Genomic DNA, 27,718 nt, shown 5'->3' with positions numbered 1-27,718 from the left:
GTCAATATGATGAAGTACCATCAACTAGACATCACAATGGGGCATCAAGCAGTAACTTCTAAGGCCCTGTGAATTGCCGTACAATAAATAGTGGTTGTTTTAGATCTTCGTAAATTTTCATGTTTAATTTTCTTTTTCTTTAAATCAATACTGAAATAATTATAGCCCTAAGAATTTTCAGGACAGGAAGAATTAATGTTTTTGGACCCATGTCATATACATGTAATCTAACTTCAATAAATACATGAAAATATACAAATATAATTGAAAATCAGTGTTACTTCTTGAATGTTGAAAATGTTAACAAAGTATTATCAAATAAGAGTGCTCTTCTGAATAAAAAATAATAATAAAAATTATTTGTGACCTGGACAATAATGAATCAAAAAAACCTACACTGATACAGCTTTCACTAGGTATTTCTACTACATTATAATTTTCATAAAACTACTCATATACTTTGAAATTATTGAAAAATTATTTTTGTAGAACTCAAATAATTTAATCATTTTTGTCTTTCTTCTCATCATACCCTTTACAAATCAGTAATGTCATGAATGTCCCACTTATTTCAAAGCATTACAATAAGTAAGGTCAAGAAACATATATCCTCAAAGTATTTGCAATTCATTTAAGAATTAATTATCTGCTTCAATCAGTTTTCAAATTTCACCTACATGTATCTTAATTGTGATATTCATGATATATTTTGAAACAATCGCCTTTTACAAGCCATTGCAAGCTAAAGAATGCATTTTTCAATTAACATCATTTCTATACGTCTTAACAACTCAAAATAGTTGATAAATTCTGAAGGTTTATTCAGATTACTGAAGGCAATTTTGTTTTTGTATTTAATCAAATCAGTAAATTTTTGCAAATTTAATGCAATAAGCATTTACAAAAAGTAATGACATATATTTATATCCATTAAATGTACATTTAAAAACAGAGTTTCATCATTTGGTCTGTAAACCCTCCCACTGAATTAAATACTTTGTTTTCCCATCGTTAGTGACATGTTTACCAAACACATTGTACTTCTCACCTTTTTTGAGACGATCAAGCTGCCCCCAAAGTACTGACACATATTATTTCTAATCTGAGCCATATTAACGGGCTCTGATTTTACACTTTCTATTGTTTGCACATCTAGAACATTAAAATATGATGTAGTAACTCGTTTCCTCTTACTCTGCCGCATAGGCTCTGTGGGTGTGTCTGCTGCTTTACGCTTACGTCCACGAGACTTTATAATATTCTTTATCTCTACTTTAGAATTCCCTGAGGTGATAGATGGTGGTGGAGTCGGTATGGCCTTAGTTGGATCGTCTTTAACGGATGAAACAGCTGACTCAATAGAACTCTGTGACACAAGATCACTCTCGTACTCCATAAACAAATAATTAATAATTTCATTTTTTCGTTTATGATGTGCAAGTTCTTCTTCTTGTTCAAAGAAATGTTTAAAAGGATGATTGAAACCATCAAAGTTTTTGGTAGGAGGTATAAGAGCCTCCAAAGTATGTTGATTGGCTACTATGTCTGTAGGTACACAGTTTTCACTGTCATAACCTTTATATTCTTGATTTCCAGACTGAAAGAAGACAAAAAACATTCATGAAAAGCACAAACCTTTGTTCAGTATTTATATTATGCATGAAAGATCATTATTATTCCTGGGATACCAGTTTTCTTGAATATAGGTTAACCATCAATATAAAAGATCGACCAAATACAAAGTTTCTACAGACTTGTATATATGATATTAATTTCCATGAAAAGTGAATCAACAATAAAAGTACTTGGCCAACAATAACTGCTGTTTATGTAACTATGTATTATAAGAAACATATAAAAATCCAAAGTGCTTTTGTCATAATCAATCAAAGATATAACTTAAATGCACAAGTAAGAACTCTTAAAAATTAATATTTTCTTGTGTCAGTAAATTTGTCAAGTTTTAAATTTTCTTTCAAAATTAAGAAGTATTTTATTTTCTGCTTCTACAAAAAGGTTCTTTAGATGCAATTAAAAAGACTGAAATTTTCCACATGAGGCCAAAACCAGCCACAATAAGAAAGATAAGCATAAGCACTACGAAATTGTATGCTTAAATTTAATTTCCTGCCTTACAAACATTCAAAAATTCAAGTCTTACATTGTGATGACAAAATTTTCAAGTATATTTCTATCTGATTTGTCAAAATATTCTATAACCAATATTTGTATATACAATAAAATTTACATTTAACTGATAGGAATGGATTCCCTGTTTACAAATAATACTTCTATAGCAGACATATTTTTGAAGCTCTTATTCAATCAGATGAAGCACTTTTAAAGGATATTACAGTCAGGAACCTGTTGTTCAGTGGTTGTTGTTTGTTGATGTTTCTCATTTCTTATATAGATTAGACCATTGTTTTCCAGTTTAAATTGTTTTATACTAGTCATTTTGAGGCCTTTTATAGCTTGCTTTTCGGTATGAGCCAAGGCTCTGTGTTGACGGCCGTACTTTGACCTATAATTGTTTACTCTTTACACATTGTCATTGGATGGACAGTTGTCTATTTTGCATTCATACCACATTTTCTTATATCTATTAACAAGTTCTTGTAGAATTTTAAAACATAAGTACTTACTGCCGACTGAAGAAGATTCCTGCGTACTTTGTCTGACTTGAATGCTATTGAAACATCAATTTCTAATCCTTTCTGTTTGCTCTGCCATGGTAAGCATACAGGTGATGTACTGAAAAATTTCGAAATATCCTAAAAGGCTATTCAATTTAAAAGGACGTGAAATTGTAACAATGGATTTTCATACCTCCTAAAGAACTCCAACTTTTGGCAAATGCACAGGTTTGATTTTTATACAATCATAAATTACCCCTGATGTTACAGTTCAGCGCAAAGAACAATAATTCATTCAATCACTAAATCTGAATTATTTTAAGTGATCATAATCATAGGTAATACACAGACATGGACCCCACCTCTTTCTTAATATTTTAACCTTTTCACTTATTTACTATGTTTTTGATAGATGTAAAGGCTGATCCAAGTCTTCAAGGCAGTTAAACCGTAAACCTATTGATCAACCATCTAATTTCCTTTTATGAATCTTACCACTGTGAAGGCATAAAACATTTAAAGTTTTTGCCTTTTTCTTTGTATGACATCATCACCTCATGATTGACCTGACCAGTGTGAGGCAACATTACCATAGGTGCAGGTGGTGGTATCCTCACTCGTAGACCAAAGCAGGGTTTACCCATAGGCTTCTTCCTGTTCTCCTTCTGATTAGTAAATCTGTAAAATAGTTCATGAACATGGTGAATTCATCAAAACTCATTTCAGATGGTCCCATTGATAGATGAACAAGAATGTGTCCCCAGTACACGAATGCCCCACTCGCACTATCATTTTCTATGTTCAGTTGACCGTAACATTGGGGTAAAAACTCTTATTGGCATTAAAATTAGAAAGATCATAGGGAACATGTGTACTAAGTTTGAAGTCGATTGGACTTCAACTTCATCAAAAACTACCTTGACCAAAAACTTTAACCTGAAGCAGGACAGACGGACGGACAAACAAACAAACGCACAGACCAGAAAACATAATGCCCCTCTACTATCGTAGGTAGGCATAAAAATATTGTATGTCGGAGGAGAATCTTATCTGATTTCTTAGAATACTTAATAAGTTATTTTGTACATGAAATAGGCCCTTTGTTTTCTCGTTTGAATTGTTCTACATTGGTCATTTGGAGCCTTTTATAGCTGAATATGCAGTATGAGTTTTGCTCAATGTTGAAGGCCGTATGCTGATATATAGTTTTTAATTTTTGTGTCTTTTGGTCTACTGTGGAGAGTTCCCTCATTGACAATCATACCACATCTTCGTTTTATATATATTAAATGACAAACCAATATCAGTTCATAACTAGTTTAGGAACTCTTTAATTGTTCATTTTTTTAAGAAATAATTATTTCATGTTTATTTTTAACAAGGTATACATTTCATTTGTTTATTTTTATATACAGAGCTTCAGCTAGGTGAACAATAATGAATATTGACAAAAATTTTAAATAAAGTACCTACCTATGTTATAAGAGCACAGAGAATGCTTTGACATTTTTTTTATACATCACATTACATTTTCATTTGCTAACTTTCCATTCCTAATACAGCATGTTTGTTTCAATAAGAGAACTTTTTTCAGGTTCATAAAAAAGATGGAAAACAAGGTTCATTTGAGGTAACATTATACATGTATTTATTCACTTACCTTGATTTATATCCATTCAAAGAGTTAACAACTTTTTTCACGTATACTGTCCTTGTCAGCTGACAACTAGAAGTGGAATGATAAAGTGTTATAGAGTTTATAAAGCAGCAACATAGTAAATTATTAGTTTCCATAAACAATAACGACAATTTTCAAAAGGGATGGAGTGCATATATTTCGTTTCACAAAGTTGTTATACAAGTCACCATGGTATTCTTTAAATCTTGAATTAGGATAAACTTCCTTTATTATATACTGTAAATTCAGAAATTGTTGTGATGTTTTTATTATTGCAAAAAATGCGACACGGTTATAATCACAATAATTTAAAACTTGCATTTTGAAATTATTTATATGAATTTTATAGGTTTTTTCTCAATATCGCATAAATTAAAATCGCATTTTAGTCTAAAGTTACAAAATTGCAATAACAAATGCACATAATAATTTCTGAATTTACATAACAGTTGTTGTTTGTTTATAACAGGTCATAGTTCATATGTAATTTACATTTCCTTCATTCATGAATTTTATACTATGTTTACTAGAAGTCTGAAATCAGCATTCATTCTAATAGTCATGCATTTAAAGAAAATCTAACATTTCACAAATTTCGTAAAAAATTCATCAGCAACCTTTGCCATCGTCACATCAATTTTTTTAAGAAAAGCCATCACCAGTACAACTTTAATGAAACTAAAGTGAAATATTGTTGCTACAAGAACATCACAGATGTATTTCATCTTATATCATTGGGATTCCTGAATTTGTTGTGAAAAAATAATAGAAAATTCATACTGTAACAAATTTAAAGAATTTTTTCTGTGTGATGGCAAATGTTGTATATTTCAACATAAATAAGTAGTTTACACTTACAGAATTTACTTGTAGATTTTCCAAATTACTTGTGATGAATTCTACAATGGTATCAACATCAAAGAATTTGTTCCATCTGCCTTCTATTGTTAGGTTGTATAGAGTTAAGTGTACAACATCCACCCTGTAAATAGTCAAAAACAAGCATGAAGCATAATGTTCAAAGATATTAAAGGTAAGTTCAGTGCAATATTGCAACATTGGAATGCAAAAACCATTTGGAAAATCAAAATTACATTTCCTGATTATTTGTTTGATACTGTGCTGGTGCTTTTTCACAATTTTTTTGGGGGGTATAAAATACATTTCCAAAGGACAAAAGTCCACCCAAAAAAATCCACTTTGTTTGAATTCATGCAATTTTTCATATATTTTATATTTCCAATGTGAACAATGTCCATAAAATTCAATAGGTAGTCTTTATAACATAATGGAGACATTGTTGGATGCATCATATCACTATTGGAAAAATAAATAGGGAATGGACACAGATGATGCCCCTTCTTGCATATAACATTATATAGGGACAGTAAAAAGTCACGCTTCTCAAATTTCTATTTGATCTGATTTATGTGGTAAGGGCTATTCCAGAAAAAAATGTATGGGGGGGGGTTGGAAGGCACATTATATTAATAATACATGAGTGATGCAGGGCTTTCCATTGAAATTGAAGTAGAAGGCTGAATTAAAATTATAGGCGGCTGTAACATGCGTTCGGCGAAGCCGGACGTCCACCAAGCTGTAAGATTGGTGCCTTACGGCAGGGGGTCTGGGGGGCCGCTCAAGGCCCCCAGAAGCTCTGCCATAAATAGAGCAAAATCCTGCATTCTCGCAATCTCCTGGCACCTAATTTCATCTTTCAAATGACCATTTTTTATGTATGAAATGAAAGAAAAAAAAAAATCTCAAAGACTTTTTTTTTTTATGTTATAGTTTTTTATTTTCATTTATTTATGCTTAAAATTCATTTACTTTTAAAAGAGATTTATTTATATAATAATCCGGTTTGTTAAAAAATCTTGATCGATTTATTTTGCAGAACTACGTGCATTTGTAAACAAATGACCCCCCTTTTCTCTCTAAAGACTGGTACGCGTAACTAAAATCATACAATTATTTTTCAAGCATTGACAGAAAATTGATATATCCTCTGATTTTCTCTTTTAAACTGTTCAATAAGTCGGATACATAAATTATTTGGAAATGTTATTTATTTGAGGTCGAGTCGACAATATTCTACTTTCGTTTTTGACCTTGATTCTCTGAACACCACGTGGGCCTTGAAAAATGAACTTCAAAAGATACTGTTTTCCAGATTCTGAACATTATGATCTACTACACTTTCTTTAATTTGACTGATATTATTCCATAACATAAGATTGTCATCCTATCTGATTGTCTTCACGTTTTATAAGTAAAAAAACCAACGAGTTAATGACCCTCGGAACGTCTCTATTGTTATCATTCAATGACCACCGGAACGTCTCTCTTGTTATCTTTGAAAAGAAACGATGCATTCTGACTTTAAATAGACAACCAATCAGTGACCTGAATTCATGTGAACTGTATTTAGCCCAAGGTAAACACTGACTTTTCATCCTTGTTTATCGTGATCGCGACTTTGCGAAAATACGTCTCTCGGCTGCCCCTGTAAACATTTGAAAAAGATATTATTTTCTTTTTGAATTTATATTTTTGTCAGTGAAGTAGCCGGCACTTGAAGCCACCGCAAACGGCGGATTTCCGCCAGCTACCGGCTTCAATGGAAAGCCCTGGTGATGGGTATCAGCAACTTTTCACACTATAATGCACTATAATTCTCAATTACAATTGTCTGGGTGGCGGGTGCTGACAAAAACTGCCTTCCAACCCCCCCCCCTACATTTTTTTCTGGAATAGCCCTAATAAGCATTGTGTATAAGTTTCATACCATTTGGTTGCAGCCAACTTAGGTAAAGAATGGAAATGAAAAATTCAGCATTTTTTCCATTTGTAAATGTACACGGCTCTGGTACAGTAAAAGTGACACCACACAAAAATTGAAACTTGATCTGTTTTGTGGTAATAAGCATTGTGTATGAGTTTCATAACATTTGGTTGAGGCAAACTCAAGTTAGAGAATGGAAACCAATTTCGGGATGTATGGATGGATGGACAAGGGAAAACTTAAAGCCCCACGGTCACCTTATATTAATATTAATCAATAAAATCATCATACTAGTCTAACTGAGGTTCATATAACCTGCATTATTCACCAAACTTACCATTTCAAATCTAGTCTTTTGATGTATTCTGGTCCAGTGTTGCAATGGGAACAAACAAATAAATAAAATCTGTCACCATTCATCAGAGGGTATTCTAAACATTGTATACAGGCTGGAAAATAAGTAAATTAATAAAGATTGCACAATCAATAAGAAGGTCCTTCAAAAACATAGTAAACTAGCTATAAATTAATACTGTGAATTTATTATTTTAGCTCGATATCAATTTTCATGGATTTCAAGGGTACAGGTGAATCACATAATTAAATGTTCACTCATACATGTGATTCTTCCGGCGGGAGTTAAAATCTCCTGCTTTTCAGACCCTCTTCCGTCCCTCCCGTTAAAATTTGAAATCTTCCGCTTTTTCGAAAATGTCAACCTCGTAAAATTTTCAATACAAATTTTTCTTTACAAAATCGATAGGGACAAAGAAATAGTCCGCGAAACTTGAAATTGATATGGGAAAAGTCAGAGAAAAACAGAAGTTTCCTGTTGTGTCAAATCGTAAAAAAGTTAAAATCAGCCTGAGGTGTTTAGGATTAAACTGTATATACAACATAAATCAAAGATAATAGGCAATTACCTGGTGATCAACTAGTTAGTTTAAGACACAAGCCTGGTTGATTTAAAGTGAAATACTGACAAAGGATTAAATTGACAAATTGCACAAGTTGTATAAACAACGATTTATTTGATGCTGTTGAAAACATGGAACATTTACTGAACCTCAAAGACATATGAAATCAACTCAAATATAATATTTATGGCTCGTTTTCTATCCAAGCCAATGGAATACCTATGTAAGTATAGTTGTCTTGGACTATTCTAAAATTTTAGAATTTGACAAAATGCAAACCGTATTTTATCACAAATACCCCAGCAGCAAATAAAAGAAGACCAAGTATCTAGCCAAATTCAACTCTGCCTGGAGATCTGATTTCAAATGGTGGAGATCCAGTACCAAGGGTCAAGACCATGCTTACTACACTTCATGCAGAGCCGACTATGGTTGCCCTAATGAGTCGGACTGGAACAAACTTATGGAGACAGCTACCAACAGCAAGCCTACAACTCTTTTCAATTTAAGACCTTCTGTTACAAGCATGTTCAGTAGTGGTACCAAAGTTGACAATGTAGCTTAATCAGAGATACTTTTTGCCAACTATGTATGATGGCTGATCACTTTATCTTGAATTATTCATAATGAATAAATATTTGAAAACCCCTAATATCTTTTCTTTTTATTAAGTAAAAATGGATATGCAGGTGTTTAGAGGTATGGAATTATTGTTCTTTTTAACCAAAAAAAGGAAGATATGCATTTTAAACACACAAAAAAAACCATTGCGTACGTCGATAATAAGTCAATAAAAAATCTCCAGTTATGAGACCAAAACTCCAGCTGATAATTTCAAATCTCCAGTTGTGGCTTGACAACTCTGTCACATGTATGTTCAACTACGAATAACAAATTTTCTGTAGGCTTTTATAACTTTTTTTTCCAGGATATCATGACTTTTCTCATGCTTACCTTAAGAAACTAAATCGTAAATATTAATTGGATACTTATAATAAATCAAGGCACAAACTGAATTTGTAAAGTCTTAGACATACATGTATCATTAGAATCTAATGTCTCTTAAGTATATTGTCACATACCTTCATGAAACCATTGTCTACACCTACAGCATTGTAACATCTTCAGGAACCAGCTGTAAAGAAATGAAAATTAGTCAGTATGATATTCTGTTAAAAGTAGCAAAAGGAGCTGTCAAAAATCAATTATGGATCAAAACTCTTGGACAAAAAAAGTGATTTTTTTAAATATCAAACTTGACCTACATATAACAGTTTGAAAAGCTTTGATTGAAAGGTTCTTTACTTATTGATTAGGAATTACTTTAAATACCCCTTTCCAATCAATTAAGGGCCATAATTCCTGAATGGCAAAAAATGAAATCAATTTTAAACTTGGTCTCAAATTTGTCATTAATAAAACATATCAAAAATGTGAAAAGCATTGGCAAATGGATTTATAAGCTATTGCACACCAACCACATAAAGTGAAATTTTGCAATTGATTAAGGACTGTCATTCTTCAACAGATAAAATTAAAATAATCAATATTGAACTTGACCTCCATTTTGTCATCAGTTACACAAATTAATTTCTTGTGTATCTTTAAAAGTATTTAATATACAGATATGTTAGAATCCTGTGACTTTTCTATAAGTCAGTAAATTAATACCTTCCTGGGCCCCCACAATAACAGTAACACTGTTCAACATTTGTCTTGTGCTGAGCATCCCAAGTTAACTTGTGTATCTGGAAAAATAAAGAATTTATCATTTACTTACATATACATTTATTTCATAAGGGCTATTCCAGAAAAAAATGTATGAGGGGGGGGGGGGGGGGGGGGGGGGGGGTTGGAAGTCACATTGTATTAATAATACATGGGTGATGGGTATCAGAGCACTTTTCACACTATAATGCACTATAATTCTCAATTACAATTGTCTGGGTGACTGGTGCTGACAAAAACTGTCTTTCAACCCCCCCATACATTTTTTTCTGGAACAGCCCTAAGTAATAAACACTTGATTATTCTCAAATCATAAACATGTATTTTAATAAACTTTTGATCTTTTACATATATATTAGTTTATTTTCAATCCTGTAAATTTTCTGTAAAATTCTGTACCTACTTGACAAATCAGAAATAGTTCTGTAATTTGATGATAATACTTGTACCTAGCACCTTTTTGAATAGTGGTAGCTAAATAATCTTAAATTCAACTGATTTATGCCTAAAGCAGAGCTAAGGATTTCTTAAACTTGCAATGCAGTATAATGTTTTGTTCCATGTTGATTTCAAGCATTACAAATTTTGTCCTTTGCCTTCCCTTTTTATCAAATTTTCATATCAATTTATTTCATGACTTAATGCACTCTCTCTTTTTACCAATACAATTTTCAAGGATATTGATGATGTAATAGCTTGTAAGGTCAAAAGCTTTTAAAAACAATGGGCTGAAGTTTTTGTTTTTGTTTACAAAAAGGCATATCCTTAATCTGAAAGGATAAATGTAATGAGTATGAAATTCCTGCACTACGTCTTTGTCAGCAATATCAAAGAGGTTTGTGTGTTTTCTATATGTAATATAACATTTTATTGATCTTAGCTCATTTAGTCATTTCAAGCATTTATAATTAAATAAAAAAAGGTAGAAGAAAGCGCTATTAAGAATATGAAGGATGTTTTATTTTTGACATTTGTTTTTGTAATCGTTCAAATTTCACACACAAAAAAATGATGTTATCTTAATATCATATACACACAGGATATTCTGTCCTTCTTTACTTACATCATATGGGAATGTTTGCTTCATCTTTTGTAATGCTTTTGCTGAAAAAAAGAATATTTGACATGAAATTAAAGATCAATATTTATTCGTATTTATTTTGTACCTTCTCTTGTTTTTTTAATTCTAAAAATATAAAGCTTTGCACATTTTATTTATTTTGCTTGATTTTAACTTAATATTTTTTTAAAGCTTTCTCAAAACTTCTGTTTTCTGATATAGGCTAAAACATATGCAAGATAGTGTTGTTTCTTTAATATGTGTAATTCTATTACTTCATGTTGCCCCATTAATTTGGAATAAAGTATCTTCTATTCTATTCTATAATCCTATTATTAGTCAGACAGATTGTCTTTCAGATCGGTGATTCTAGGAGGCTAACTGACTCACCATCTGGTCCATTCTTTAAAGCACCACCTTTCTGAAAAAGTCAAAATCTATAATTATACAACAAATAATACACAACGAGATTTTTGTCTCCTATACATCCACGTCATATTCCATGTTTTCCAGTTTTGAAATATGGCAGTTTACACTTACTTTTCCTCTCCAGATCATAAATTTTCATAAAATTAATAAGTTCATCATCACTGTACAACATCAGAAAATTATGATCTAGAAAGTACAAACATAAGTTTAAGACAATGTATATGGAGAACATGTCCATGGGACACGGATGTAATGTTTTAAAGGGACATAATTCAAGAAAGGTAAAAGTGACGACACCCAAATTTGAACTTGATCAGAGTTTTGTCGTAATCAGTATTGTGTAAAAGTTTCATATGATTTGGGTGAGACAAACTTAGGTTAAAGAAAGGAAACATAAAAATCAGCAATTTTTCTATTTGTAAAGGGGCATAACTGTAGAATGGTAAAAGTGATACCACCCAAATTCAAACTTGATCAGTTTTTTTTTTGTGGTAGTAAGCATTATGTTTAAATGTTAAAGCATTAGATTGAAGCAAACATAAGAGAACAGAAACCAATTTTGGGACTTGCATATGGACAAACAGAGATTATGTACTAATTTATTCCCTTTTTTACAAATTACTTTACACCTGCCAGATGTTATTTTCACTCTCATAAAAAGTTGTGAGTTAGAATGTGTCAGAAAAGCATTAAAAAACATAGTCTTCCAGTAACTTCACAATAAAATGTTTGTTTATAATTTTTTGTCCATAAATACAGCTACATACTTCCTACAAGTGAGGGTATACCCAAAATTATCAAGGATACAAGTTCTTCTGTCCCCTTAAAGCAGATTGAGGATACCTTTTACTTTAAGCATGTTAAGTGGTACCAGTAAATGTAAGATTACAATACAGAAAGCTAAAGGTGGATCATTGGTATATATTTCCTCAGATAGAACTTTTTTATACTTGGTCAGAATGTAGATTTTTCCATGCTTTTTTTCAAAAATACAAAAAGAAATATGGGTCAGGGTGCTATATTTTAAGCTATATGTCGTGCAAAATTGATTAACTTTGCATAGATTGTTCATGAAAAAAACTTTTTTGTGAATAAAAAGACATCTTTGAGATGGAATTTTGAAATGAAATATGAGAAGAAAGGTTTTAGGTCTTTAAATATGCTTTATGAAAATACAACGAAAAAATGGTGCCACAGACCTTGTTTTCTTGCTACAAGTAAAAAACAAAAATTTCTCTATCATTCCTCTAAAAAAAAACTATTTGAGGCACATCTCTTTGAAATGCAAAGTAGACAATTTGATTGAAGCAAGCTCAAACATTTGGTATATGATAAATAAGTTTCAATAATGCAATACATAACTTATTAGCCTTTATTCCAATGAACAGTTTAACCCATTAATGGCCAAGTTGTCTCCACATTTACAGATTTAAGAAAGAACAAGACATAATGAAACTACTATTTTACAATTCAAGATGGTGGTATACAGTTAAGGAAAAAACATTTTCATCTGAAACAATTTAAAATTATTTTTTTCTAATTGTAGAACTTTTTCCGTTCTTAACTTTGCATGAAATACTTGTCACTTTACATTATGTATCCAACTCGTAATTAAAAGTAAATCCATTACCAAATTAAGAATTTATCTGAATTTTTAATATCGAGCAACCAAATGGTTGGTTTAATAAACAACTACCTGCAGTGTTTCCACAAACTCTTTACCATGGTGCAATATAAATTGATTTTACAATAGAAGGTTTCATATAAATGCTGGGCTATACTTTGAGGTAAACAGTGCTATTTATAGTACTGCCGAGCACACTACCTATGTGTGTAAGATACCATACCTTAACTGCAGCAGCAAATACACAGAGGCGGCAACACCATTCCACATCTGGCTGTAATACTTCTGCAGAAATATTAGGGTTGTGACATTCCTGATGATAGCCTACAACCATAATAAATTGTCAAACATTTTATCTTAAAGGTCGTTTTAATCAAAGAGCTGAACATGATTTTTCAAGCATCAACAAAATTCTATTCTAAACCAGTTACTGTATATTTCTTTCCACAAGTATATTACCAGTATCCGCCCATCACACCGGGGACATCAGGTATTAGTACACTAAATAAGTTGACCAAATGCAGCAACGACGAATGTAGCTATTGCCCTTGGACCAATTTAAAAAGGTCTTTCACAAGCACATTCACAGAACGCAAATATAGAAAAAACTATATTGGGGACTGCAACACACCAAATATCATTTACATGATTACATGCAAGTCTTGTAAACAACAATATGTTGGCAAAAGCAAATGTCCTTTTAAAGCTGGACTCAGTGAACATCTCCGATATGTCAAAAATAAGTCATCGGAGCCCACTGGTAAACATTTCAACCAGACAGGGCACAACATCCACATGTCTTTCGAAATCATTGAAGTCCTCTGGAACGATCCTAATGACCACACATCAGACGTTCTTAGGGGTAAAAGAGAGGATTATTGGATCCTCCAACCAAGGCTTCCAAAAAACATTTGAGCTAGCCGGACATTTTATATCTGATTCCGATTTTAATCCCTTAAGACTTAGTCACAAAAGGCAATTATGGTAATCAGATGGCCATTCCAATGATAATGACATTAGATTAAAAAAAACGATTTTAAACATTACTTTGATATGAATTTGATGTTTGGATGTGAACTGTTAATTGGCAGTGCATCATTCAAAGTGTGCACATCAGCGTGCTCATATCTGCCATAGACTCTTTTTTTGTGCAAAATAACATGTCAAAAACTTTATTTTCCTTTTTAAAATCACATTTTTCTAAACCGGATGTTGACTTGACGATGGTAAAACAAGGACCATAAACGGATATGTAAATCCGTGTACGTTTACAAAGCATGACTGAGTGAAGAAGCTCTTTCCACGTTATTTCTTCAACAAAATACTTGAAATGAACGTTTAGATACGGGTATCAATGATAATTTTAGCATTTTGAAGAAATAAAGGATGCATAATTAAATTTCCCACCTTTGCACATGCGCACACGTGTTCTAGTTCATTCAACGTAGTTCTGACGATTTTTCATTTACATACAATACATTTTGACCTTTTAAAATTTTTCATCAAATCATGTAGATAACTAATTTCTTATAATTTTAATCTTTTGGACTAAATCAATGAGCTACAAACGCTGAAATGTAAGAAAATAATTGTGAATAGACCGATCGATTTATACAATGTCCGGTACTGAACATAGTTTACCTGTCACTTGAACAGGTAGATATCACCTGCCCAACAACTAATTAGCCTTGATTAAAATTAGAAAGTATTGAAGTAGGGGTTGTTTTGATAGTAATTAATCATCATGTCACTTTTATGACCGGAAATGTGTGGATGTTAAAGGCAAAAGGTTGGGTCAAAAAGATCGTGAATTCTGTTAAAATGACCGAAAAAGCCTTGAAAACTAAAATGTATATGACCGTTTCATGCTTTTCCCAGCCGGACTTTTACCGGACATTATACAAATGTCCGGAATATATGACCGTTTTGGAAGCCCTGCCTCTAACTCAGAGCGCTAAAACCCATTGGAATCAACAGTTTAGAGACTTCCAAATTTCAGTGCACCACTCACTCTATTCTCTATATTATCAGTATAAGGAATGCATTGTTTTATCTGAATAACTTTGCTAATATCAATTTATTTTGCTAATAGCTAAGAACTTACTATGTTTACTTTTACAATAGTGGTTTTTGAATCATAATTGTTTCAAATTCTAAAATCTGAATGCCTTACTTCTTTTGTTTTTCAACTATTATGTCTTATGGTGTTTTTTTTGCAGTAGGGGTTTGGCACCTCATAATTTGAAGTACATTTTTGTATATTCCCATCCCACCCAAATATCATGAAATATCTTTTTATTCATATCTAAATTTCTGTATGCATAGGTCTTGTGTGTACCTACCACATACTGATAAAATAATTTAAATCCTACCTAGTCCACAGTTGTCACAGAGAACTATTTCATTGGGTTTATCTGACACATCTGTTTGACATAGGCAACAGCTGACATCTCCTTCATTGGCACCTGGAATTATAAAACAATATAAAATTACCCAACAGACAATGTCACAAGAAAACGAGTTGTCATGTGAGCAAAGTTATTTTGTCACCAGATTGGCTTCAAAATTATACCCCCCCCCCCCCAAAACAGCAATGAAAAAGTCAAGGATGCAACATTGTTTAAGCAGGTATAGAAATAAGTTGTGTCCAAATGACCATGGTGACAAGATCCTTCTCACCCCTCACCCCCCCCCCCCCCCCCAAAGCATCATCTCCTCTTATTTAGTTGTTTTATTGGTGTCAAAATATATGATTTCAAATTTTAACTCTATTTCAAACTTAATTATTGAAAATGCCATTGAACTGGTTCATTTTTCATACCTTTCTGTAGATCTTTAAATAATATCCAATATTCAGAATCGTCCTCAAATCTAACGTAACATTTTCTTCCACGCTCATCACCTACAAATATTTAAAGATGTTTTTAAACATTTTAAAATACACCATTGTTATGAACAGAAGTATTTATATGTATATATATCATTAAACAAATTTATTTTTTTCTTCTGTATAGAGAGCAGCATATGACGGAAATGTGTCCAGTGTCCACATTTAGGGAAACAACTGAAGCACTTGACAGGAAGCTAGGCAAGCAAAACATAATAAGACTTTTCAATTTTTGATCGATTGATTGTTGGTTGCTTAACGTCAAGTCGCAAATATTTCATGCATGTTCAGGACGAGAACAAGTTTACAATAAATACAATAGGTTGGTCTAGAAATGAAAGAGGCCATCCGGGATGATGGTTCGGGAAATTTGGACTGCCACTGGAAAATGAGGGTATATTGGACAGGGACAGAAATTTTGCCTTGCACAGGCCACCTAAATACCCCTTAAAGAGTTGTTGCAAGGGTTCTTAACGTGCAAAGATCGTGGCACTCACTTTACACGAGACATTGAATTTAACATCCCCATTCTGACTGACGAGGCTGTAAACTTGATACATTCTGTGGCTAGCATTTTACTGCCGGTTGGGAGAAGGACCAAGTGACCATATTTCATTTCCCCAGTCAAACTTGGGGGTTCAATTTTTGAAAACCCCTACCGATCTTAACCCATTCTACATGCTCTATGGATAATTTTATCATGGGCTGGCTGAAAAATTTAAGTTTGCTGGTGTTTTGATGCAATAAAGCGTCAAACTGAGAATAACTAAAAAATTTAATTAAAATGCAGAAAATTTATTTCAATTAATTTTTTCAAAGACGGTCAAAACAGTGGTTTATTTTTTTCTTCATAATAGGCTTTAAATATAAAACACCATTCTTTTAAAGTAGCAATAAGCATGATAAAAATTGTTTAGATTCTTTTACCTAAGTAGAACAGACCATCATACCATCTAGCCAGCACTTAATAACATGTTACCTTAAAGACAGTTCCCAAGTAGAAGAGACCATCATACCATCTAGCCAGCACTTCCTGATTAATTTGAAATTTACATGGACTCAAACATCACTTTCTTTCTCTTTCCAGAGGAGGGTCTACCTCTATTTCCTCCGGAACTCTTCCTCTGCCTTCCTACAGGTTTTCTTGGTCTAACAATTCGCCTATTTGCTTTATCTTCTTGTAACTTGGCACTATCTGGATGCAACAATTGTTCATCAAAGCTGAAATTAGATATGGACGGATCATTTGTTTCGGAAGATGGCGTTGCTGGTTCTACTTTGACCTTGACTGGACTTCCTGCTTGCGGTTTAAGCGGACTGTTATTTTTTGTGGCACAAATTTCAGTTAGCTGCTTAAGATCTAGATTAGAAGCTGTTGGTCCTTTTGTCAAAGTATTAGTACCTTTCTTTGAAGCCTCACTCTCAACATTTCCAACCGGAGTTTTCTGTGGACTAGATTGACCTTCTGCATCGCCATCTACTTTTTCAATAGTCTTTTCTTTTGGTGAAGTTTTAACATTTTCATTATCAGATACCTCTGTACTTGTTTTCTTCACCACCGTTTTACACTGAACAACAAAATTTACAAAAGTGTCTATAAAACTATTTGGTGATCTTTTTGATTGACAGCTAGTCATGCTAGTGGGCGATGTTTTACTAGGAGAACTTGTAGGTGAATTCTTAGCTGCAGAACTACTGGGTGAATTTTTAGATGGTGAGCTATTAGGTGATTTCTTTGCTGGTGAGCTACTTGGTGATTTTTTACCTGGTGAACTATTCATCATTTTTTACCTGGACTCTCGTTATTCAATTTTCTGCAGACTGGTGAGATTTTCGCTCAGTTTCATCAGCATTTGATTTTAGATGCTGAGGGGATTTCTTCGGAGAAAGTTCATGATCAGATTTCAAGTTTTTTGGAGAGTAATCCTTATAATTTTTTGGACTTTCTTTTGCTGCTCGTACAAGATTACGCCTGGGACTGTTTACTAATTCGGATTCTAAACTTGCTGGACTAATGATTCTAGATCTCTTGGGATTAGGACTTTCTAAATTTCCATTTGTCTTCTTTTTCTCTTTTTATTACTTACTGCCTGAGACATGGACATTTTAGGACTGTTCTTACCTATTGTTCTAGGGCTATTTCTCAATGGAGAAGGTCTACTTCTGATAATATCAATCTGACGTCCTCTTCTTGGACTTGACCTTTCAGCTTTTGGACTGCAGGTTACAATTCTATTACAGTCTTTGAAAACTTCTACATTTAAAGGTTTCCAAACTGCCCTTGGGCTTGAAGATTTATCTGTCAACTTGCTGGCTTTTGGTGATAAAAACTTAGAAGGTTGTGTGCCATCTGATATGCTAGATTTAGTAGCCCTGCTTGGACTCGCCTTATTCATTTGATTTCCTGCTCTGCCTTTTTTAATTGATGATTTTGGACTACAACCTAATGGGCTGTAACCTGCTGGGGTTGATTTTTCACTGCTTGAACAGTCATTTGTGAGATCTATTAGAGATGAAGCTGGAGAGTCATCTATAGCAACATAGCAAATTTTCCGAGGACGTTTTCTGGCATTTTTAGGTGTTGACTCTAATTTTTCATCCCACAGTGGTGGTTGAACTGATTTTTGTTTGAACTGGACTATTAGATGCAGTTCTGGCTCTCTTTGGGCTACTTTGCTTCCTACTTCTTCGTCCAGAAAGTCCTGAAACTGAGGTTCCAACATAAGATGAAGCTACTGAAACTGTTGAAAAGAGACTCATGTTGGAATTAATATCTAATGAACTGGTCTGGATAGTCCCAGTTTTTGCTATATCATCCATTGTTAAACTGTCAATAAAAATGTTATTTGAGTGAAATGAACTTTGATTTTCGTGTAGGTTTTGAGCTGATGACCCTAGGGAATGATTTCCAAAACCACCATTTTCAACATTTATAACTGTAGGATTAGTCTGTCCTCCGGTTTCTACATCTAACCTGTTAGTTGTTGTACTTTTGAGCTTAAATGCGCCATTTAATAAACTACTTCCTGGTTGTGATGGAGAGGAATGTGGTGACCTGATACGTTGACTTGTTGCTGCTGGTGATGACGATGGAGACTGTCTGACACGATTTCTTAGTTCTCTGCCAGGTGAATATTCCATTACTGAAAAAATTACAAAAAAAATAACTTTTTATACTTTTATTAGTCTTACAATTTTAGTGTTTAAATATAACAAACCATGAGAGTGTTGACTAGGTTTGGCAAAACGGATATTTATTAGATTGTCATCTATAAAGCAAGTGATTCATTGGGAGTTCATTACATCACATTTTTTTATATAGATTTGTCAACAATGGCAGAATTTTTTTTAACACAAGATCATTTTGTCACTATTCTTTTTCTTATTGGTTGGGTGTCAGAGCATGGTGAATGGTACAACAGAAATTTACTGTTATATTTGTCAGCAAACTGGTTTACTGGAACCATTAACTTACATTATCTGTTAATTCATGAAATTAGGATTTCCCCCATCACAATTTTTCATTTTGTTTTTTATATTAAAATAGGGAAAAACTCACAAATATGACATGGCATTAAGAAAGCAGTGCTACCTCTGCTGAAGAAATGGTATATTATATTTGATAAAATGATCTATATAACTGCTGTTTCAGGTTAGGCAATTTTGATGGGCAATTGTCAAACTTTCAAAATATGTACTTCTGTTCAGGTATACTGTATACAGCATGGTGATGCAAGCATAAAAGGCACCAGTTTGAGAAGTCAAAATAATTATGACGTCTTGAAAGGCTGTTTTATTTGTTTCTGTGATAACATCATAGGAAGGTGTCACAATAAAAAATCAAATGGCCTTTCTAGGTGTCACAAAAATTATTTGGACTAGTTTTAGGTAAGCTAATTTGTAAGACTTTCTAAAATAGAGTTGGTAAGACATTATGAGAGGTTCTGAGGGCAGCTAGATCATAAAATTACACGATTATACCAGGTATCCCAAAAGGGATTAACCTTAAAGGATCATATATATATACGAGAGTGGTAATGGGGGTACCTTTATGATGAATAACGGTAATTCTTGCCAAATGATGTTAATGGTAATTTTAGGTGTGTATGACGATGAAATATGCACTTTCTTTAGACGATAAAAAAAATCAAATGATTTTGTTGAATCACGATAATTTTTTTCCAAAAATAACAGTAACGATAATTATTTGAGACCTTAGACGAATCACGATAAGGATATTTTGACGAATCACGGTAAAATTTTAATCAATTTGACGCTACCAGTAGCCGAAAATGAGAGTTTGACAACCGACGGTAAAGGGCCTTACTACCCTCATATACGTCATTGCACGGAGCCTGCTATTTTCATAGTACACGACAATATGTGCAAAGGAAGCACAGGAGTTCTTTTTTCGGGCTCACCTCCTTGGGAATAAGGAAATAATCTATGGTTAATATGCAGTTGTCTACGGTGAACAGTATCAATGTTTGTATTGACTAAAATTGTATCCTGCCATGAAAATGGGAAAGGAAACTGAAAGTAGCCAGTTCTGAACTCTTCAGATGATCGCAATAATGCAATCATCCATGTTGCAATTTCGCGTTTATAACTGTCGTTTTGAAAACGAGTGTTGTTTTGCTGAGAAAGCAGTTGTTTTTCCTAAAATCAGATTTTTTGTTTATGTGGTCAACGACAAAGTTTGTATTATTTCGTTGACATTGTGCTTCTATCGCTGTTTCTGATTGCTGTGATTATTTGTGAGTGTAATCGAACCAAAACTAGAGGTTACAAAATTGCTAATACTTTGTGCTGAGGACAAATATTCAGGAGTTTGCTTCTTTTACAGTGATAACTTGCTCTCTAATATACAATCATGTTTCTCCCGCCATCTTTAAGGCGTATGAATATTCCATATTTCCGGTTTTTAAGAAACTTCTGTATGGTAATTTCATTCATTACTGATAGAGATATCTTCTTTATATTTGAAATAATCAATTAACTGATAGCTTTTTTCTGATATCTTATTGAAAGAACATTGACGTTGAATAATTGTTTGGGATTCTTTTGTATGTCGTGAAGTTTAAATGGCGGGAGTTTTGAATTTATAACTGCTAGAAATTGTCTCCCCTTTCGCGGAATTTACACATCTCTTTCAAAACAAAATTTATTGAATTCGTGGTTTCACTCGAATCAGAAACATAAAATGCAATTCTAATGATTGAAAATTAAAAAAATTAGGTAATTTTATAATATTGATCACAAAAATAAACGATGTCGTTGATTTTGCTATTAGTAAAAAGTAAAATTCATTGGATGTTGGATATCATGTACTGATTGATAATTTTGTCTTAGATGCAAGATTTTTTTATTCATCATTTGTTCATTGTTGTTAGTGCCTTTGAACTAGCTGACAGTAACTGCGAGTATTCTCTGATCTGTACGTCTTAGTGGCTTTAAATTTGTTGTTGGGATATATACAAGTAACCGTTCACGTCGAATCTGTGTTATGTTATATAGCCTATTTCTATTTGTATCTATCTCATGAGTTGAGCCTTTTTTTTTTTACTGTGACTGATTTTTATAGTTCGTTCTTATATTGCACTGTTACACTACTGTCCCAGGTTAAGAAGGATTGGGATCCCGCTAACATGTTTAAACCCCGCCACATTCTGAATGTATGTGCCTGTCCTAAATTAGGAGCCTGTAATTCAGTGGTTGTCGTTTGTGGATGTGTTACATATTTGTTTTTCGTCATTTTTTTTGTACCTCAATTAGGCCTTTAGTTTTCTTGTTTGAATTGTTTTACATTTGTCATTCGGGGCCTTTCATAGCGGACTATGCATTATGGGCTTTGCTCATTGTTGAAGGCCGTATAGTGTTGGTAATTTCTGTGTCATTTGGTCTCTTGTGGAGAGTTGTCTCACTGGCAATCATACCACATCTTCTTTTTCGTATCTCTTAATCTGCCTTATTTAAAGAACACTTTAAATCTGGATTGTCCCCCAACCCCTTGAAAATACCATGACTTTAGTTTTATCAACATTTACCTTCAGTCTCCATATATTACAGTACTCTTCAAATTTGTTCATTATATATATTTTGTAAGCCTTCTTTTGAATCAGACATAAGGACAGTGTCGTTTGCAAAAATTATAGGAGGACAACAACTGTCAATTTGACTCGTAATCAACTTATCTTCTGGTAAACTGTAATTAATCTCGTCAGACCATCAAGATTCACCGTTTCTATAAACATATTAATCTTGCAAGTCGTTCAATAAGAGAGCAAACAAAAAGCGACAAATTCTCGCCTTGCCTTTCCCTATATCACATGAGAAATAGTCTGATATGTAATCATATGTAATACAAAACTTAATGTCTTTTACGCATTGAAAATTAAATGACATGATGATTTTTGACTTTAGTACCATAAGGCATACGATACAGTAACAGGGAAGGTAATGACGTTGCTAATTAACGTAAAATGTTATTTTCGCGACGTGAAACGGTGACTTATCGGGAAAAGATGCAGTTTTGGACTGATTTTTATCATTCAAACTGATTTTACTTGAAAACGAGTTCATGGACCCCTCTTTTTCAAAAAGACATTTTGTTTCATTTTGAAGGGAGATTATGTGGACCAAATGTTATAAAACTGTAAATAGTACAATTTTTTAATTTTGATAAATATCGGCAAAAAATTACGTTTTTTTCTCAATTCATGACAATTTGATAAATATGACTTATTTTTGAGAAAAAAAGACATAAATTTTTAGGATACTTATAAAATACAGAAATTACAAATTATTTAACAAAAAACAATATGTGTTTATCTTTTAAAACAAAAAAGTTATGGATTTCTTTTGAAAGTGAAAATGCGGCCAGAAATCGAATTTTTAGCAAATATACAAAATTTCGACCTCATTTAACTCAAAAAGTAGCACATGAAGGTATATTTTTTATTACATATTTGATTTAATCAGGCAAAAATTAGCCTATATAGAAATTTTCATCAAACTGTAAATACGGGGATCAAAACTGTATCGTATGCCTTAAAAAGAAGTTTATACCATCAAGCCCTCTCTCCAAACCTTTGCGCAGATCAGTTTCTTATTTCTATACGACATTTTTTAATAGCATAAGACAAATAAACTATCGGTTGTCAAGGGCGATTTTCGGAATCCAAATTGATTTTCCTTCAATAAGAGTTTTTCTTCAGAGAAACGACACAATCTTTCAATAAGTATAGCTGTAAAATCTGTAAAATAGGGGCGAAAGGTATCAGAGGACATACAAACTCATAACTAAATAGATCGATAATAAACTGTCAACGCCATGGCTAATAAAGAAAAGACAAACAGACAAATAATAGTACAAAAGACATAACATAGAAAACTAAAGACTAAGCAACACGAAACTGGGGATAATCACAGGTGCTCCAGAAGGGTAAGCAGATCCTACTCAACATGTGGTATGTGGTAAATAATTTACGAAGGCAACTCAAGATGGTTATCGACGGACATTTTTGGATCAAACTGATTGCATTTACCTTTATAAGCATTTATATATATTGACTAGCCAAAATACGAGGTTGAAAAGATTCTCATAAATCGGAAGAAACAAATCTGCAGTAGATTTCATGTATTCGTTACTACATAATATTTACCACAGGCTTTGTTGTTTTTTCGGATTTTTAATGCATATAGCTATTTCTCCTTTGGTAGTATGACTATTCATTTCATTATTTTTTATTTTTGAAAGTTTGATTTATTCATATTTTAAAGAATCCAATACTCTTTGATCAGTTTCGGTCGGAAGGTTTTCATTTATTTAAGACAGGGACTTTCTATACTTATAGAAAGTCCCTGTTTAAGATTACTATACACATTTGCATTTTTACTTTTTACTATTCGCATCGAGTTTCTTTTATATTGCTTCTCTGCTTCTGAAACCTGCTCGTCGTGACATATGCATGGGTATAACAAAATCAGAGAGACAATATTTTAGTTGGACTGTAATTAGATATGATTGCCATACATGTACAGCCAATATGCGAATGCAAGAGTTAGACTATAACTAGATAGTATTGCCATATATACATGTACATGTGCAGTTATGCGAACAAGAGTTAGACGGTAACTAGCTAGTATTGCAATATATATGTTCATGTGCAGTTATGCGAACGCAAGACTGTAACTAGATATTCGTGATTGCATACTAGTATATAAAATAAAATTGAGAATGGAAATAGGGAGTGTTTCAAAGCGACAACAACCCGACCAGTAAGAGCAGGCCACCAATGGGTCTTCGATGTATCGAGAAACTCCCGCACACGGCCGGAGGCGTCCTTCAGCTGGCCCCTTAACAAATACGCATACTAGTTCAGTGATAATGGACGTCATACTAAACTACGAATTATACACAAGAAACTTAAATTAAAAATCATATCAGTCTATCAAAGACCAGAGGCTCCTGACTTGGGACTAAAAAATTAGAGATTTCCCCCCATTTTCACGGTCCATTGAACATAGAAAATTATAGTGCGGATGGGGCATCCGTGTACTATAGACACATTCTTGTTTCTTAATAAGATATGAGGCAAAGTGGTATATAGGGTAGAAAATTAAAACTTTGAACAGATTAAAAATTACCAATATATGCATGCAATTAATCAAGTATTTCCAACGAGTTTTTGACCACTCCAAAAGTAATTAATTCCACTATTTTCAAAGGCCTTATTTGAACAATTTATTATCAGGTTTTTGATATTACTAAGTGTACTTGTAAGTAGAATAGACAATTTAGTAGTGGAACAATGGCTTGAAGATGAAATAAATCAATATTTGTAAGGTGTTTTGTGTAGCTTCCAGTGGCGGGTCCAGAACTTTTCCTAAGGGGGGCCCGCTCCAGTCATGCTTCAATGATTCCCTATATAATCAACCCCCCTGGATCCGCCTATGGCTTCGGAGCCAGTACCGGCATAGTTGGGACTTTCGTTGTATTTGGTTCTGCGTGTAAAGATGTAGCTAAAAGTTTGTGTTTGTTACAGATGTCATTTTCTGAAAATGAAGGTCAGTTGGAATAATATGTTGGTGAATTCGTGATTTCCTTTTGCAGAACCTTAATGTAAAATTTACGTCAAACAATAATAATATTATTAGCAGCTTGTCAGCCGGGACAAACACAAATTCCTTGGCTAGTTTATTTAGTTTATGTTTGATACGCGAAATAGGTTTTTTTATGGTTGTTGTTAAGAGTATTTTAAGAAAGTTGCATATGTACAGTTATGCAAACTCATGATCTTATATACATTCTGTCGATACTGTTTACTTATATTCTAGCATTAAACAAGGTCATGCCTTTCTCAGACTGCTTCTTGTACGTCACTAAATCCGTTGTGTGCGTAATAATTGATACACCAGTCTGAGCCAATCTGATTTAGATGTTCTTATCACAACTTGCGTGCTCGTATTGAAATGGCGAAATCAGAGTTTTTATTGTAATTAGCTTGAGTCCGAGAGAGCGTGGATTAATGTGTTAACTTAAGTCAAGTTAAGATAGTTGCAATTTTTTATTTTTTTATTTTACATGTTTTAAACGGATATAGCTTTCAATAACCACTACGTTTGTTTTTATTTTTTATGTAGGTGGGGCACGTTTTGTGCCTCGTACCGATCTTTTGACATGTTTCAGTCTATGGAAGAAAGCGATTCAATAAAAGCTTTTCTTATATCAACGAGCGATATTGTCTTATATCAACGAGTTGCATTGTGGGAAATTTCAGACGAATGTTAGCATTTGTACGAATAAAAGCAGATTTCTCGGTATAAAGTAATGACTCTTTTCTTAAAACAGGGTGACATTTGACATGACATACGTCTGGTGTATAATTTACATGAGTTATTTTATGTAATAACAAGCAAGGTGTATTTAAACGAGAAAAATTGAATTATCATATACTTAGACTAAATAACATATGATTTTTACTGTATGATAATAGCATAAAATTAACGTAAATTTCATATTTTTCGAATTGGTGCTTAGCGGGCTGATATGAAAAGTTTATCACATGCTTCGAACGTTATCACATGCCTTTCCGTAACGTTATCGCATGGCATTCCGGTGATACTCGGCAAATTCCGGAAAATACACCTCAATGCTACGATTTCAGTGAAAAACATCACAAAGTAGTGTACAAAACAATTATTTGGATAGAGGAAAGTATATTGTGAAAAAAAAACCCAAATAAATGCATTTTTAAAAGTTTCAAACATAATTTAGAAAGTAACTTTTATAAAATTTGACTTTTCCAAACAGTATTCATTATGTAGATTGTTAAATTTATTTTTTTTTGTCGATTCGTCCATATTAAAATGTTTTTCTTCTCTTTTGATGCATATGATAGAAATATTTCATATCCATTGTACTAAATTTGAGGTCCGACGTTCGTGAATGTTAACTCTTTAACTTCTATTTGGGAACCACATGAACGGATCTGTATTCACTATATGAGTCGGTTATTTTTCTCCATTGTTGAAGCATATGATAAAAAGATCATAACATGTCATTTTTCATATCGCATGTATTATCAGCCCTCGGTCAATATCAGCCCTCGAGCCATGCGGCTCTTTGGCTGATATTGAACCTAGGGCTGATAATACATGCGATATGAAAAATGCCATGTAATAATCTGATATTATTGAATAAATGAAACATAAATGCACGATTTATCATTTGTAGATGTACACATTCTATAAATATCATGTAGCAAATTCAGTGGAATGCAATTGAGATGAATTCAATTGTTTGCTACGCCAACATCACCTATAAGTCAACGATACTGCTATATTTTAAAATATCAATGCGATATTTGTCTTATATCATAGCGATGATTTTTTAATATCAAAAATTATGAATGCGATACTTTTCTAATATAACTGCTATAGTTTTCTAATATAGAATTAATACGATGACACGTCACAATTCATGTCAAGAAAACTGCAAACATAATTCACAAACTTAGATCATGACCAGTTCAATGTTCTAGGATCAACATCACTAAAATTTCGTAACTGTAACACAATTAACGCTTTTTAAATACATGAACTTATCATTCCGAAAATGTTGCTTGACCCTATTGATAGTTGAAAGTGTTAACAACCTGTTCAGTCTATTGTTTTCAATCACATGGTTTAACCAACTAACTAACATGTTTAACCCCGTCACATTATTTATGTATGTGCCTTTCCCAAGTCAGGAGCCTGTAATTCAGTGGTTGTCGTTTGGTTATGTGTTACATATTTTTTTTCGTTCATTTTTCTTTTATACAATAAGGCCGTTATTTTCTCGTTTGAATTGTTTTACATTGTCTTATCGGGGCCTTTTATAGCTGACTATGCGGTATGGGCTTTGCTCATTGTTGAAGACCGTACGGCGACCTATAATTGTTAATGTCTGCGTTATTTTGGTCGCTTGTGGACAGTTGTCTCATTGGCAATCTTACCACATCTTCTTTTTTATAATTCTATTTGAAGTGATGATGCAATGGCGGAATTTAAAAGCGGTTGCAAATACGTCTACCAACCTATTAGATTCTAATTTACTGGTCACACTGCTATAGTCTACCCACCTTGGTAATATCGAAATAGACAAAAAATAGCATTACTTAAAAGAAACATTCATTCAAACAATCCAATCCCAATACAGCTCCAAATTACAATGAATATTCAAATGGTAAAATGAATAATCCAAACAAATTAAAATGTACAAATGCTGATGTCCCGCTTTTTGAAGATACCAACTGAGTAGCCTCAGACTATAAAAATTGGACAACTTCAGATAAAACGAAAATCAAAAATCTTGTCAAATAGAAAATAAATTTATTATTAACATAGCAAAAGATATTGAGAAGGAAGACAGTTCTTTTTGGATATCAAAGACTTTTCCCCGTTGATAAATCGATATCTCTATGAACAT

At 32.9% G+C, this 27,718-nt stretch overlaps 2 protein-coding genes across 2 annotated transcripts; both read right to left on the bottom strand.

The window, feature by feature from the left end:
• Positions 1-840: 840 nt before the first annotated feature.
• On the bottom strand, positions 841-17,528 carry LOC139504903 (metal-response element-binding transcription factor 2-like). The gene is given in 16 exon segments (XM_071294787.1): positions 841-1,064; positions 1,067-1,597; positions 2,646-2,754; positions 3,132-3,314; positions 4,050-4,059; positions 4,344-4,362; positions 5,173-5,296; positions 7,437-7,548; positions 9,099-9,151; positions 9,688-9,764; positions 10,808-10,848; positions 11,195-11,225; positions 13,081-13,181; positions 15,230-15,322; positions 15,679-15,759; positions 16,844-17,528. Coding segments are annotated over 16 exon segments (2,355 nt in total). The 3' UTR covers positions 841-959.
• Positions 17,529-17,789: 261 nt separating this feature from the next.
• On the bottom strand, positions 17,790-18,361 carry LOC139504902 (uncharacterized; the record flags this gene model as incomplete). Its single annotated transcript, XM_071294786.1, is given in 1 exon segment — positions 17,790-18,361. A coding segment is annotated over 1 exon segment (351 nt).
• Between the last annotated feature and the right edge of the window lie 9,357 nt (positions 18,362-27,718).

Source organism: Mytilus edulis, unplaced genomic scaffold, assembly GCF_963676685.1.
Source record: "Mytilus edulis unplaced genomic scaffold, xbMytEdul2.2 SCAFFOLD_579, whole genome shotgun sequence".
NCBI lineage: Eukaryota > Metazoa > Mollusca > Bivalvia > Mytilida > Mytilidae > Mytilus > Mytilus edulis.
This window is presented reverse-complemented; position numbering and strand designations above follow the sequence as displayed.